At 53.8% G+C, this 14,349-nt stretch overlaps 1 protein-coding gene across 3 annotated transcripts in view; it reads left to right on the top strand.

The window, feature by feature from the left end:
- The first annotated feature begins 1,178 nt into the window (after window positions 1–1,178).
- Window positions 1,179–14,349, top strand: part of GATA4 (GATA binding protein 4) — a 32,289-nt gene continuing 19,118 nt past the window's right edge. For 2 of the 3 annotated variants that reach the window (XM_075415026.1, XM_009942316.2), the window contains exon 1: window positions 1,335–2,037. In XM_075415026.1, the coding sequence (XP_075271141.1) occupies window positions 1,512–2,037 (526 nt within the window). In that variant the 5' untranslated portion in view covers window positions 1,335–1,511. Of the gene's footprint in view, window positions 1,284–1,334; window positions 2,038–14,349 lie in introns of those variants that run through there. The other variant, XM_075415028.1, reaches the window with a different exon arrangement.

The following is a 14,349-nucleotide window of genomic DNA, read 5'->3' as shown; positions in this document are numbered from 1 at the left end:
GCTGCTGGTTGAACCCAAAGCGGTCCCAAGAGTGATTTCAACCCCCCCCCACCACCACTCCCCCACCCCATGGCTGGGTGCGAGATGGTTTTCCGAGGGTCCCGCCGCGACCCGCGTTATGAACCGCGGTTGGGGTCGCCTCGCCCCGCTCCCGGAGCCTCCTCGGGGAGGGTGCTGCACCCCGATCCCCCCACCCCACCCCGCCAGTGTTTTTTTTCTTTGGGGGGGGTCTCGCCTTCGCAAGCCACACGCGAGGCCACGACGGCCTGTGCCGGGCCCGAAAACCAGCCGTTTCACCCCAAAACGCACCCCCCCACCCAAAGGAGCTCAGGTCGGAAACCAACCCGACACCTTGAGGGGGGGGGGGGGGGGGGAGAAAAAAGCACCCACGGCACCCACCCTGCCCCGTGGCTCGGGGAAATGTCTCCCCACCCGGTCCCCAGTGGGTCAGCCCACTGTGCTCCCCGCTCCCCACGCCGGGAAAATGGGGGGGTGGGTGTTTAGAAACACCCCGTGGGGGGGGGAGGGTGGGTTTGTGGGTGCTGCTGGGGGTCCGCTCCCCACATGCCGCCGCTTGCGACTTGGGCTGCACCGGGCGGGGGCGGGGGGCAGCCGTTAATGCCCCCCACTCCCCTTTTAAGCGCCCCCCCGATTTCCACGCGTGATCGGTCTTAGGGGGGCTGCGGACACGCGTGGGGCGGGCGCGGGGTGGGAGGGTCGAGCCGGCCGCCTTCCTCCTCCTCCTCCTCCTTCCCCCCCCACACCCCGTCTACCTAATTTAATCCCCCCCCCCCCCCCCCCCCCCCCCCCGCCAGCCCCACATCAAACGCCGGCCTCGGGGCGAGGGGGGGGGCCATTAACAACTTAAAGCACCCACCGTACCTGCGGGACAAAGGTTTTTTCTCTTCGGGCCTGGGGGAGAGAGCATCGCTGTCTCTCACCTTCCCGGCTGTCTGCCCACCCCCCCCTTTCCCACCCCCCACCCCCCCCAACTGCTCTAACCTCCTCCTTATCTCCCCCGGCCGCGAATCCCCCTGCCTCCCCCGGAGGTGTTGTTGGACGGGGCGGGAGGTTGGGGGGGGGGGGGAGGAGGAGACTGCCCGAGGGTTTTAAGCAGCTCAGTCCCGTCGTGGAGGGGTGGGTGGGGGTTGGGGGGGGGGGGGGGGGCCGGGAGGTGATGGATGGATGGAGAAGCTAAATCCAGGCGGGAGCTAAATCTCTCCTCCGGTGGGACCCTGGACTTCTCGCTCGGGGTCCGGGAGCGGCGGCCGGACCTGCTGAAGGTGGGGTAGGTGGGTGGTGGGGAAGGGCGGGGGTTGCTGGAAAAAAAAAAATAATATCGGCATCGTTGGTGGCGTTTTGGTTTTGGTTGGAAGGCTGTAGCCAAGAGAGACCGCTCCGGTCACCTCTCGCCGTAGGGGGAAAGAGGAGCTTGGGGTTCTTCACCCGCTCCCCATCGCTCTGGATTGTGGCTGGGGACCTGGCTGGGGTTTGGGGGGGCCCGTCGCGAGATGTACCAGAGTTTAGCCATGGCAACCAACCCCGGCCCTCCGGCCTACGAGGGGGCAGGTGGCTTCATGCACAGCGCGGCCGCAGCGTCCCCCGTCTACGTGCCCACCACGAGGGTCACCTCCATGCTCCCCAGCCTGCCGTACCTCCAGAGCGGCGGCTCATCCCAGCAAGGCAGCCCCGTCTCCAGCCACTCCATCTGGACTCAACCCGGAGCCGAAAGCGCCGCTTACAACCCCGGATCTTCTCACCCTCCCGTGTCACCTCGGTTCTCCTTCTCCACCAGCACCGCCATCCCAGCCACCTCTTCCCGGGAAGCCGCGGTGGCTTACAGCGGCTCCTTGAACCTTTCCGCGAACGGGAGGGAGCAGTACGGCAGGGGTTTCGGCAGCTCCTACTCCAGCCCTTACCCGGCTTACGTGAGCCCCGAAATGGCCACGACTTGGACTTCTTCTCCCTTCGACAGCCCCATGCTGCACAACCTGCAGAGCCGAGGGACGCCCGCAGCCGCCCGGCACGCCAACTTAGGTGAGCGCAGCCGGGGTTGGGGTAGGGGAAGGGAGGGTTTCACCCCGCCGACACCCCCTCCCCGAAATTTTCACGCACGCACCCCTCGAAGCGCGAAGGCCGGGAGGGGGAAATTCAGGGTATCGCTGAGAAATAAGGGGGTCCCGCGCTGCTGCGGTAACCTCCCCCCCCACCCCCAGATGCACATTTTTCTCTGCAGAACGGCCGTTTCCAAATATCCTCAAGGGCCAACGGTTTCCAAAAAATTAAATATAATTTAGGGCAGGCCCGGAGCGGTGAGAAATGATGTGCCGAGCTCCCGCGCAAGGGCCCGCAGACAGCTCCGAGGGGGTTGTTCGGGGGCGGCGGTGGGGATGACCGCGGCGTGCGGGACCACGATGCTCCATCAGCGTGTGGGCAGCCCCTGCCCCCCAGCTTGCTTGAGGCATAAAACGGGGAAAATTCCTTGGGAAATGGGGAAAATGCCTTGGAAAATGGGGAAAATTCCTTGGAAAATGGGGAAAATTCTTTGGAAAATGGGGAAATCACAGTTTGGCCCGTGAATCTCAGGTCTTCCCTTTGGTTTTATGGGATGTCTTTTTTCAAATTGATTTTTGGAAAGGTTGGTTAGGCTAGAAAAAGGGAAAGCGAAGGGAAATTTGGTGCTGATGGGGGGAGAGATGATGGAGAAGGAGAAAAAGAAACGCAGCCGCATTTATCACCGCGCTTTTCTGGGGGTCTCGCGGGCGCATCCGAATGGCCCAGCCCCGTATTTCAGCGTCTCGCCGGCCCAGAAAATCCCAGCCCTGATCTCTTGTGCCGATCCCCACCTCGGAGCCTTTCATTTCATCGACCGCCCCTGGGTTCTACAACCAGAAATCGGCCCGAATGGCTTTAATCAATCACTTTTTAATTTTCTGCGTCGGAAGAGGGAGACAGGGGGAGAGAAATGCGGGGTAAATCTTTGCGTCGCCGTTTCATAAACCCTCTTTTCCTCCCCGCCTTCTTTCTTCCCCGGCTTCGGTGCCAGGCTTAACAAAGAAAATGGCTCAAATTTGCCCCAGGATATGTTTTAAGACTGCGTTCCTTAACCTGAATTTTGGAGGGTAATTTTTCCGTCGCATCTAGCAAGATTTGCTTTGTCTTTAGCTTTATTTTAACTTACATTACGTTAAAGAAAGGAAAGTTGGGTGTCGGTGAAGGCTTGGCCTTGCCAGTGCCGTTTGTTTTTCTTTGGGCGCGATGAAATTGCTGAAAATGGGGGAGAGATTATCTTTAAGGATAAAGTTTGGGCCAACCAGGCAATGTTTCTGGGAAGCCCCGAGAAAGTAGAAAGTATAGGAAAAAAGCCAGATGAATCGAATAATCAAATTATAATTGAATGTTATCAACAAGGACTTATGCGCATTCGTATTTGGCTATGGTGCCGTCTCTTCCTTGGGGAAAAAAAACGTCACCTTTTTGCAGTGGTCTCAGAAGGGCTCTTAGTAATAAAAACGACTTAAAACCAAAATAACGCAAATGAAGAACTGCAGTTGCAAAAATACCCAGCAGCTTTTAAGGTGCCAGAGACCGAGCGCAGTGATTTTGGGGTTTCAAGCCCCGCGTTAGGCAGCAGTTTGCGTTGCAGGTCTTGCAGCCTGCCTTTTGGTGGCAAAAAAGTGTTTTTTATCTGGGCTCTGAAATAGCATGGGGAAGCTGGGATGCGTTGAGCCAGTCCAGACAACATTAGCGATCGCTGACGAAGGAAGAAGGAGCTGGGACCCCTTTCCATCCCCAGGTCCCCATTCGGGTGCGGGATTCACCGCGTCGCCTCCGGCATCGTGGAGGATGGCACGGCAGAAACGGGAGGATTTATTAGCGTGGCTCTAATTATGTCTCTGCCTTGAACGTGGAAAAAGCATTTGGGTTTTAAACAAAAATTTCTTGGGTTTGGTATTAAAAAAAGAGAAAGAAACTGCCTGAAAGCTGGCGAATTTCAAATTCGGGATTAAAATGGATTTTGTGGAAGGCAGCTCCCCCGGCAAGCTGTTTCAGGTCCAGACCTGCCCTTTTCTTTCCCTCTCCCTCCGAGTCGGGATGCGGCCGCTGCCGGGCTGCTCCCAGCCGGGTCCCGTCCCGACGCCGGCGCGATGCTGTGCACGGGCTGTGGGTACCGAGGGGGCTGTACGCAGCACGTAAAGGCTGGCTGGTGGTTTGCAAGCGGGGAGAAGGGTTTTTTTAGGGGGGGGAGGATATGCAAGGGTGAAAAGCCCTGACGGGCTGAAAAACTGAAGGCACTGAAAGATTTAGTGGGGAGGAAACACCGTCATGGACTGCGCCCATCACCGGCTCACTTTAATAACACATCCAGATCTGGCTCCGCGTCTGAGCAGTCCCTGGCACGGTGGAGCCCAGACTCCTTTCCTTGGGACTGAAGACATTTTTATTCTCTGCACCACGAGGAATCCCAAGGTGGAAACGCGATCCTTCGCGCAAGGCTGTATTAAACCAAGCGGTTTTTGCAGCCCTCTCATTTCCCTCCAGGGATTTTGCTTCCCGGAGAACCGTCACCTTTGGATAGCGCTAATTGCAGAGCGCCCCTGGGATCATTAGAATACTAATTATAATAATTTTTTAATAACCAAGATCAAGCCTATGCAGATGGAGCTGGATATGCAGGCGTAGATATGCAGTCTATGCAATCAGGCATGGCATTTTTTTCCCGGCTGTAAAGCAATGCAGAATATTAGTGAAATTATATACAAAGGTGATAGAAAATGGAAAAAGCAATCTGCTGAGAGAAATAAAGATCTTACTGCTTTATGCTAGCAAGAATAATTTTGGCCTGGGCTAAAACGGGCCAATGCAGCTCTGTGGTATAAAGCACTGGGAAGGACGGGTGCACAAATCACCTGGGCCTATTTGAAAAACTTTCCCCGGGGCGAGTTCAAAATGCCAGATTTTGGCTTTTCAGGCTAAGTTTGGCGACTGATTTCATTATCCTGGAGGGCAGGATCAGTCCCTGCGGTGGAGGCCGTGAACTTGCTCCAGGCATTGCCTGCGATGGGGTTACAGCGAATTCCCGACTTAATGAGGCATGAAAAGGACCCGCTGCAAAGTCCCCTTTCAGGAGACTTCCCTGCCAGCGCCAGAAAACCTTTTGAAATCTGTCCCAGGGTCAGCAGCTCGCCTCTTCCCCCTTCCCCGGGCAGAGGGGAGCGGGGACGGAGGGCGGCACGGGAGCCGGAGCGCATCCAGCCCGCGGCCGCTTGCTGCCTCCGGGAAGTCTCCGGGATGGGAATGGAGGGCCAGGTCCTGGTTTGCCGTCCCCACCCTCTGCGGCTTTGCTTTTTGCTAAAAAAGCAGCGGGGTTTTTTCTTTCGCTGCGGCACCGAGGAGGCTGATGTGGTTGGGAGGAAATCGGGGCGAGGGGCTGCGGGCGCTTCCGACGGGTGCTTTGTGTTTTGTATTGACTGAGTCGAAACCGGAGTTCCCTGAACAGGCACCGTTTGAACCCAGCAGCAGCATCTGGGAAGATCAAAGCCTGGAGCAGACGCTCGGTTGGAAAATATCTTCTCTACTGCTGGTGAGGGAGAGATTGTGAACCAGATCTTAAGCTTTCCCGCAGGGATGCTAAGAGATTTGCCCTGTAGCATCCCCGGGGCCGGCATTTCCAGTGACTCATCGGCATTTGTCACAACCCTCTGCCCTACAGGCAGCCCCTGACCTTCCCCACGCACCTAAGGACAAGGTGGGGGCTCCCCATGGGGCAGTGGGTGGTGGGGGGAGCCCAGCATCTCTGCAGTCCCCGGATGGGACCTCAGGATGGAGGGATGGGACCTCAGGATGGAGGGATGAGGCCATAGGACAGAGGGATGGGACCTCAGGGTGCAGGTATGGGGCTGTAGGATGAAGGGATGGGACCGCAGGATGGAAGGATGGGGCTGTAAATGGAGAGTTGGGGTCGTAGGACAGAGGGATGTGACCTCAGGATGGAGGGATGGGGCTGTAGGATGAAGGGATGGGACCGCGGGATGGAGGGATGGGGCTGTAGATGGAGGGATGGGGTCATAGGACGGAGGGATGGGACCTCAGGATGGAGGGACAGGGCTGCAGGATGGAGGCATGGGACCTCAGTGCGCAGGTATGGGGCTGTAGGATGGAGGAATGGGGCTGTAGATGGAGGGATAGGGTCGTAGGACAGAGGGATGGGACCTCAGGATGGAGGTAAGGGACCGCAGGACGCATCCACGTTTTGCACAGTTCCCTACATCCCCCATTTTGCAAGTGGTTGCATTTCTCACCTCAGCTCCGCCGGCGAGGAAAGGTTGGCCCAGGGCTTTGTTCCCCTCCGCGGGTTTCAAACCACCTTCTGCTCTCCTGCCTAATTTAATTGTCACCCGTCAGTCTGGGATTTGGGATAAAACCCACAGAATCAGGGGATGCAAGATCGAGTTCAAACACACAACTGTTTTTCACCCCACAAGTCCCCAGACAGCATATTTTAAATAATAAATAAAGCCACGATAATGATAAAAATATCTCCAACGTGGGCACTGTATCACCCTTATTAATAATACAGCTCCTTCATTGAAAATTGTACTTTATTACAGAATAAAAATGCATATGTTGCATAGAACAGCCGTGGTATAATATACAACACATTATATATGCCCGTGAATTTTTGTAAAGCAGTAAAACTTGATGTGGTGGCTAGTTGCCCCAAATCTAAGTCTTCATTAAGCCAGGATTAATTATTTTTCTCCCCCCCCCTCCACTCCTGTACTTGTCTTTGTCCCTGTAACAATAACAGCAAATTTATTTTTTTGTAAAGAGACATCCTATATTCCGCTCTCTCCATATTTATTTCCCTCAGTTTTGGGGGAAAGAGGCGAAATCCTTGGAAACAGATAAGGCTTTATCGGGTGTTTCCCAAAGGAAATCGGACCTGATCCTGCTGCCTCCGTGCTCTCCTGGTGATGGAGGAACCTGGGGTCGGCAGGCAGAGAGGGGCTCCCCAAACCTGGTTACCCCAAATCCAGCCGGGTGTTTCGAATGGGCAAACCATCTTGCTCCCAGTAGCTGTAAAATTAAGCACGCCTCAGAAAAAAAAAACACACACCAACAAAGCACCAAGCAGCAAATAAAATCCCAAATCGGGCGAAAAAGCAGCCGCGCAGCGAGATGAGGGAGTCTTGGTGCCTCAAGGTCAGCAGCCTGTTGCTGCTGGGGAGGGGGGGGGCGCAGGGGCTGCTAAAAGAACGGCGGAAAAATGCAATTTTAATGAAAATGGCAAAGGAAAAAAACTTGATAGCGTAGTCCCAAAACCCGCAGGGACCTCGTTTCTCATCGGCACAGGGCTCCGGGCTGAAATTTTCGTTCCTCGAGGCCCGCAGTGCTTTGCACGCGTGGGAAAAAGGGATGCGAATACAATAAACCTCCTTTTTGGAGGTTTTGTTCCCAAATTCCCTGCCCCGCACGCCAACCTGGAGTGTCCTTCCCTCCCTACAGCTTCCTTACTGAAAAAAGAGGTGCAGAAATGGGATTTTCGGGGATCTCCCCCGGCTCAGCGACGCTCCCGGGGGGGGCACGAGGCAGAGGAAGGTGGGGGGATGCAGCCGACCGTCTCGGGACCCTCGAGGCTTTTGCAACCCTATCACAAAAAGACTTAACGAAGCGTCTGCCTCCCATTTGGGGCTCGCCGCTGCCTGCGAAACCCGGGGGGGATCTGTGCCGAGACCTCAGACCGCGGGGCTTAACGCGGCCGGTTTGGCTCACGCTGGGAGGGCAGAGGAAGAAATTCAGGGTTTTTTTTTTTTGCTGGGACGGCCGCACCGGCCCCGCGTTACGGGGACGTGTGATCCCCGAATAACGCGATTACGGTGCCAAAACCCCTCGGTGATAATGGCAAGGTTGGGTTGTTACGGGTACGGCTTGCTTTAGGGGGGGGGGGAATGTGTGTAATTATGCCTGCAGGATTGCGAAAAGGGAGCTTGGAAATGCCAAATATTCACCTTGTCGGTGGATCCCGAATTCACGCTGCTGTCTGGCAGGAAGGTGTCAATACGCCTTTGGTGTGCAAGTGTGAAATGCTGCTTAAATAACCGGGGAAATATGTGAGAACGCGCTCTTACCTCCAAAATTAACCTGAATTTTAACAGCAAATTTCATTATAAAGTTGGTTTGAGGTTTTTTTTTATTCTGGGTGGGAAGAAAAAAATCCTTGTGGGTCCCCTACGTGGGGCAAAAGACTTCCAACCGGCTACGATAACATCCAGCATCACTGCAAAATATTAAAACCTCTCTGGTCTTTACAAGTCTTCCCCACACCATCGGTCACAGTGACCGCTCCAAGCTGTAAATACATCTGTAATGACAAATTAAACCCAATTATCTGCCATGCCTGAGCAGCGAGGTCTTCATACACGGGCGCCCACACGTGCGTGACAGCGCTTGGAAATAATTCAATCGTCGTCGCCGTCGCAGCGGCTGGCACAAGTGGTATTAAAGGCTTTTTTGACCCCCCCCATCGCGTTTCTGCCACGCCGAGCGACGCCGTCGTGAGGTCTCGTACAGCAGAAATAGGTGATTTTTTTTTTTCTTTTTTTCCTTCCAGTCTTCCAGAAGGTCACTTGCTGCAGGGTATGCTGGAGTTTGCAGCATTCCCCGCACTATCGCACCCTTTTTAAGCACTCGGGGCACTCGGCGCTGATTTCTCTTTCAATACGATAAGCCGGAACTGGATTTTCTCATCCCCCCCAAAAAAAGCCACGGGCAGGCGGGTGCTGGGTCTGCGAGGAAGGACGATTCTGGGCAGAGATTTTTCGAAGCTGGACGTAGATCTGACCCCACCATCAGCGCTGAAACATTTCAGCTTTCAGGTTGTGGCAAGGTCTGGATTTTAAAGCCAAGTTTGGGGCAGTGTCAACTGGAAGGGAAAATAATTTTTTTTCTTTTCCAAGAAATGCCCGGTGATTATTTTTTTTTCTCAGTGATTTGCTGGCACAGAGGGGTTTTTTTTTGCTTGATTCGGTGGACACCTAAATGCAGGATGCAGCCTTTGCTTGTTGGGGGGCAAAGTTGGGTCCTTCCCACGCTTTCTGCTCTTTTCTCCGTCTTTCCAACGCCAATCCTGCTGTTTCATCCAGGCAAGGCTTGCAGGATCAGGCCCTCCTGGAAAAGAGATTCAGTATGGGCTGCGGGGAAAAAAACAAATTAAAAAAAACCCCAAAAATCCACCTTGCTTGCTCAGAGCTGAACCCACCTCTGTTTTAAAGCAAAGGGAGGTTCTCCAGGAGCTGGTGCAGGATCAGGCCCATGCAAGACGCTTCCACGGGGAAGCAACGCGGCCGCTTGTGAACTATTTGGAGATCTGGAGGTTTTCTTGGGGAGGTGAAGCTCATCGCACAGGAAAGCTCCCCAAAAGCCAGTGGGACCTTTCTTTTTGCTTGCTGGAAAGCGGCCGCTTGGTTTAGGCGTTGCAGCTCGAAGGGGTTTGTGCTTCTTTTAAAATTATTTTTAGTGATCCGTAAAGCTGGTGAGTCCCTTATTGGAGCCAGGGGGGCTCAAACAGCTCGCGCCAGCCTTGGGGAGGGACTTGGAAACTCGTTTTGTTTGTGAAAGAGGGCAAGAAATAATTCGAGGAAAGTCAAGGCAAAGTAAGTTTTTCCACTAGAGGTGGGGTGAGGGCAGCTGGACGAGGGACGCGGCGGGGTTGACCTCCCGTCTCCACCAGCGACTGGTACTGGGCGCTTCCGAATCTGGGATAACAAAAACCGCTGCCTGGAAATGTTCCCTCCTAATCCCTGGGAATTAGGTCGGTGTCTGCCGGGGGAGCATTTCGGGAGAGGTCCCGCGGCGGGACGCCGCTGCCTGCTCTTGTTCTTCTTCCCGAAGCTCAGCCGTTTTCCTCCGGTTGACGCTTCCAGCCGCAGCCCGGCGTATTTACGGGGTGCTGGGGTAGGGCTGGGTGCCCGCTGCCGTCAGGCTCTCCTAAAAGGTTAAAACCCGAGCCCAGCAGAAGAGGTTGAGGGCAGAGATGGAGCGGGGGGGGGGGAGAAGGGGACCACGCTGCTTTCTCGGAGCAAGATTTTGCCGGTTCTTGCTTTTTTTTCCCACAGCTCCTGGTTGCTCCGTGCTCTCTGGCAGCATCTATAACATTTAAGCAAGCTTCAGGTTGTCCTCTGGCCTCGAGGGCCGGGGGAGCGGGTGGTCTCCGTTGGCTCTGCAAACGTCTCCAAAGAGTTTGGGAGACATCTCCCTCTTGGCTGCTTCTCAGCTGCCCGCCCCTGGCTGTTGCCAGCCATTCTGCTTCCATGCGCCTCGGTCTTCCTTCAAGCTCCAGCTTCCAGAGTCGTGTTATCACGTGTGTCAGGCTCTGGTTTTGCAGGAAGGGAAGGAGCAGCTTTTCTGAGCATAAGAAATGCTGGGAAACCTTCATTCCTACATGTTAAATCTCTAGAAGAGACACAAAAATAACCTAATATTTATTATTTAAACTCCTATGAGTTTCCAAGCCAGGCTCTTGGGTTTGCAAGCCAGGGAGCCATCATTATTTTATACTCAGGGCTTGCAACGCTGGAGCTGTAAAAAATCAGCGAGGCAGTGAGGCCCAGACATCAGGACTCCTCCGAATGACATGTTTGGCCCCAGAAGGCTGAGATTATTTTTGGAAGGGAGTGCTGGCCCCAGGGGTTGGCTGCTCAGCGGACCGGCTGCTGGGAAGGACACTGAGCTGGGATGTGCCTTGGCGATGTGGAGCACGAGAGGGGCAGCTGACTTGGGGGGATGTCTCCTCCTCACGCTCCCCTGGGCTGGGAGGATGCCCTGGATCCTGGGCACGATCCATGCTTTTCTCTAGGGGCTTCCCACATTCGGTCCTTCGTTGCTTCAGTGGGGCAGACAGTTGATGCTGCGATCTGCCCTGACCCTCTGGATGTGAAGATCTGTCCTCAAGGGTTTTCTCAGATCCCAGCACAAGCAGGACCACAAGCAGGAGGGTGAAATCCCCCTCATATCCCCTTCTCTTTGCCTCCAGCCAGGGAAGGGTCTCTCTCCGGCAAGGCTGCCTGCCTGCCCCGCTGCCCGCCCTCCCCAACCATTTCTGCTCCTAAACCAACATCCCAGTCAGACTCTGTCACCTCCCTTCACGCCGAATCAATAACAACGGGTGAGCAGGTTAATTATAATCACAGAATAAACGCCGCGGTCTCAAAGTTCACTCAACTTCAGCAGTGTTTCAAAACGAGCGGACGACGCCAAGAAACTTTCATTGATTCCTCCGGGGCAGGTGTGGGAGTTTGAACCTGTCCCCAAGCTGATCTCGATTCCAGACCCACTCAGTTTTCTTCCTTATCTCGACTTTCGCCTATCTTATAATGCCTGTTATTTTAGATAAAAAGTCCAATCAATTGAGTTAGAAAAACTGCAAGTTATATGTTGCCCTGATAAGTTCGGTACCTGCCGTTTTATTGGCCTGGGCTGCAGTTTCTGTGCGAACTGACCTTTGCCGATGCTTTATCGGCGGCCGGGAGAATCGCTCCATCCTCCCGCCGTGCTCGGGGGCTGAGTTGACTTAACGTTTGGAATAACTAATAAAAGAGGAAAAGAGAAGGGCCAGGGGTTAGACAAACTGACCGGCCCCTACAACGTGACGAGCCGTAGTAAACACCTTTTTGTTTGTCCCTGGCTGGCGTCCCGTAGGGAGGCCAGGATCTGGCCTGACTTCTTTCAGCGTAACCCCTCCGAGTGGGGTTTATCAGCGTAACACCTCCGAACCGGAGTCAGGGGCTGCGACTACATCAGTCAGCTGAAGAAAACTGGGGCGGGGGGTTGAATACGCACGTGACAATCAATATTTGTTAGTGCCATCATGTTCAGAGCTGAGGTCGAGGGAGGTTCTCCTTCCCCTCTACACTGCCCTAGTGGGGCCCCATCTGGAGTACTGTGTCCAGTTCTGGGCTCCCCAGTTCAAGAAAGATGAAGAGCTACTGGAGAGAGTCCAGCGGAGGGCTACAAGGATGGTGAGGGGACTGGAGCATCTCCCCTACGAGGAGAGGCTGAGGGAGCTGGGCTTGTTCAGCCTGGAGAAGAGAAGGCTGAGAGGGGACCTAATATATACTTACAAATATCTGCAGGGTGGGTGTCAGGAGGATGGGGCCAAGCTCTTTTCAGTGGTGCCCAGCGACAGGACAAGGGGCAATGGGCACAAACTGAAGCCTGGGAAGTTCCGTCTGAACATGAGGAAGAACTTCTTCCCTCTGAGGGTGACGGAGCCCTGGAACAGGCTGCCCAGGGAGGTTGTGGAGTCTCCTTCTCTGGAGATATTCAAGACCCACGTGGACAAGGTCCTGTGCAGCCTGCTCTGGGTGACCCTGTTTCGGCAGGGGGGTTGGACTGGATGACCCACAGAGGTCCCTTCCAACCCCTACCATTCTGTGATTCTGTGAGACATGTGGAGCCGTAAATACCCTAAATATTTCGTATATTCCTATACATGGTCTATATATATGTTTTATATATATAAAGTAAGGGGGCTTATACATATATGTGTGTGTGCATGTTATATTTGTGTACATATATATAAATGTATACACAGTTCTATACAGCTATGTTCTATGTAGCTATAGAATAATAATTCTAATAGCAAAAGCAAGAGGCTTGATTAGAGATGACTCCTAGCTTGCTAAAACGGCATTCTTAAGGACATACTATATGTATATATACACAAATCTATACATTTATATATATGTATGTGTGCATACATGCATACAAACGCATGCGTATAATATGCACACGTATATGATAATAATACAATGAATCATATTCCTACAAGCAGGATTTTGCCCATTTGACTTGGATAAATGTCTTTCCCTCTGATCTGCACCAGTCTTCAAAAAAACCCCACAAAAACAAACAAACAAAAAAACCTCTTTGATTTTCTGGAGTTGCAGGATTGCAGGAATGCAGGCTGGAAGATCTCTAGGCCACCTCCTGCTAGGACAACCAGTAGCACCAGCTGAGGTCAGCTGTGGAATTGCCTGGCTGAGGCTTGGAAATGCCCAGGGGTGGAAATGCCCTCACCTCTCCAGGTACTCAATGCACCTCTTGATGGAAACTCTTTCCCTGAGGCCCAGCCTGTGGTTTGTGCTGTGTCCCCTTGTGCCTTCTCCCACTACTGAGAAGAGTTTGGCTCTGCTGTCTGTGTGCATCTGCCTAGCTTGTCCCTGACGTCTTTGTAATGATCCCAAACAGCACCAGCTTCCCTGGGCCCCGAGCTGGACCACGGCTTTGGTCCACCTTGGTGCTGGTAGCCACCTCTACAGACAGACAGATGGTCATCATCAAACAGACAGATGCTGCACTAGGACATATGACCACAAACGATTGGGTTCCCATGGTCTGAGGAGTTTCAGCTCATAGAATCATAGAATTATTTAGGCTGGAAAAGACATTTAAGATTGAGTCTAACTGTAAAGTTAACACTGCCAAGTCCACCACTAAACCATGGCCCTAAGTGCCACATCATCAGCTGCTCTGAGTGGGCCAAGAGCATGTGAAGGCTGTGCCCTGCTTGATGACGAACTAGTGCCAGATGCCAGCTATGGGAACCAAACAGGGCACGCTCTTCAGCCAGTAGCATGGCCCCTGGCAGTGTCTGAGCACAGACCATCTCAGCCCAACCCAAGCAGGTGGAGGTCCTGGGGAGCAGTTTGGATGAAACCACTGTAGATTGGGGTCCAACAATGTCTGAACGTGGCCAGGCTGTGCTAGCTTCGCTTAGGGTCAGGGTTCACCAGTTACCCAGTAGCCACAAGGCCAGTTCCCATGGCTCAGCCATGGTGCAGCATCTCGACATGCCTCCACAGCACACCTGCTTGTGGTCCCCTGTGGGTACACTGTAGAATCGTAGAATCGTGGAATCATTAAGGTCAGAACATACCTCTAAGATCACCAAGTCCAACCGTCAACCCAACACCATCATGCCTGCTAAACCATGTCCCCAGGTGCCACGTTTACAGGTTTTCTGAATACCTCCAGGGATGGGGACTCCACCACTTCCCTGGGCAGCCTGGTCCAATGCTTTACAACTCTGTAAGTAAAGAAATTTTTCCTAATATCCAGTCTAAACCTCCCCTGATGCAACTTGAAGCCATAACCAGGCACAGCTGCACATGCTGGACATGATCCATTGCCTGTGCCCAACTCAGAAGCAGCTGCCCAGGTGGGATCATGGCATTGCAAATCCCAAGCTAACCTGATCCTCTACATTTTTTTCCCCACCGTCCCTTCCCTTGCAGTCACCAAAGGAGAGCCTCTGCTAGGACATGTCCATTTGGAGATGGGACATAT

The sequence above is a fragment of the Opisthocomus hoazin genome, chromosome 2 (assembly GCF_030867145.1).
Source record: "Opisthocomus hoazin isolate bOpiHoa1 chromosome 2, bOpiHoa1.hap1, whole genome shotgun sequence".
NCBI classification, from domain to species: domain Eukaryota; kingdom Metazoa; phylum Chordata; class Aves; order Opisthocomiformes; family Opisthocomidae; genus Opisthocomus; species Opisthocomus hoazin.
Note: the sequence above shows the minus strand (reverse complement) of the source record. Positions and strands in the feature narration are given on the sequence as shown.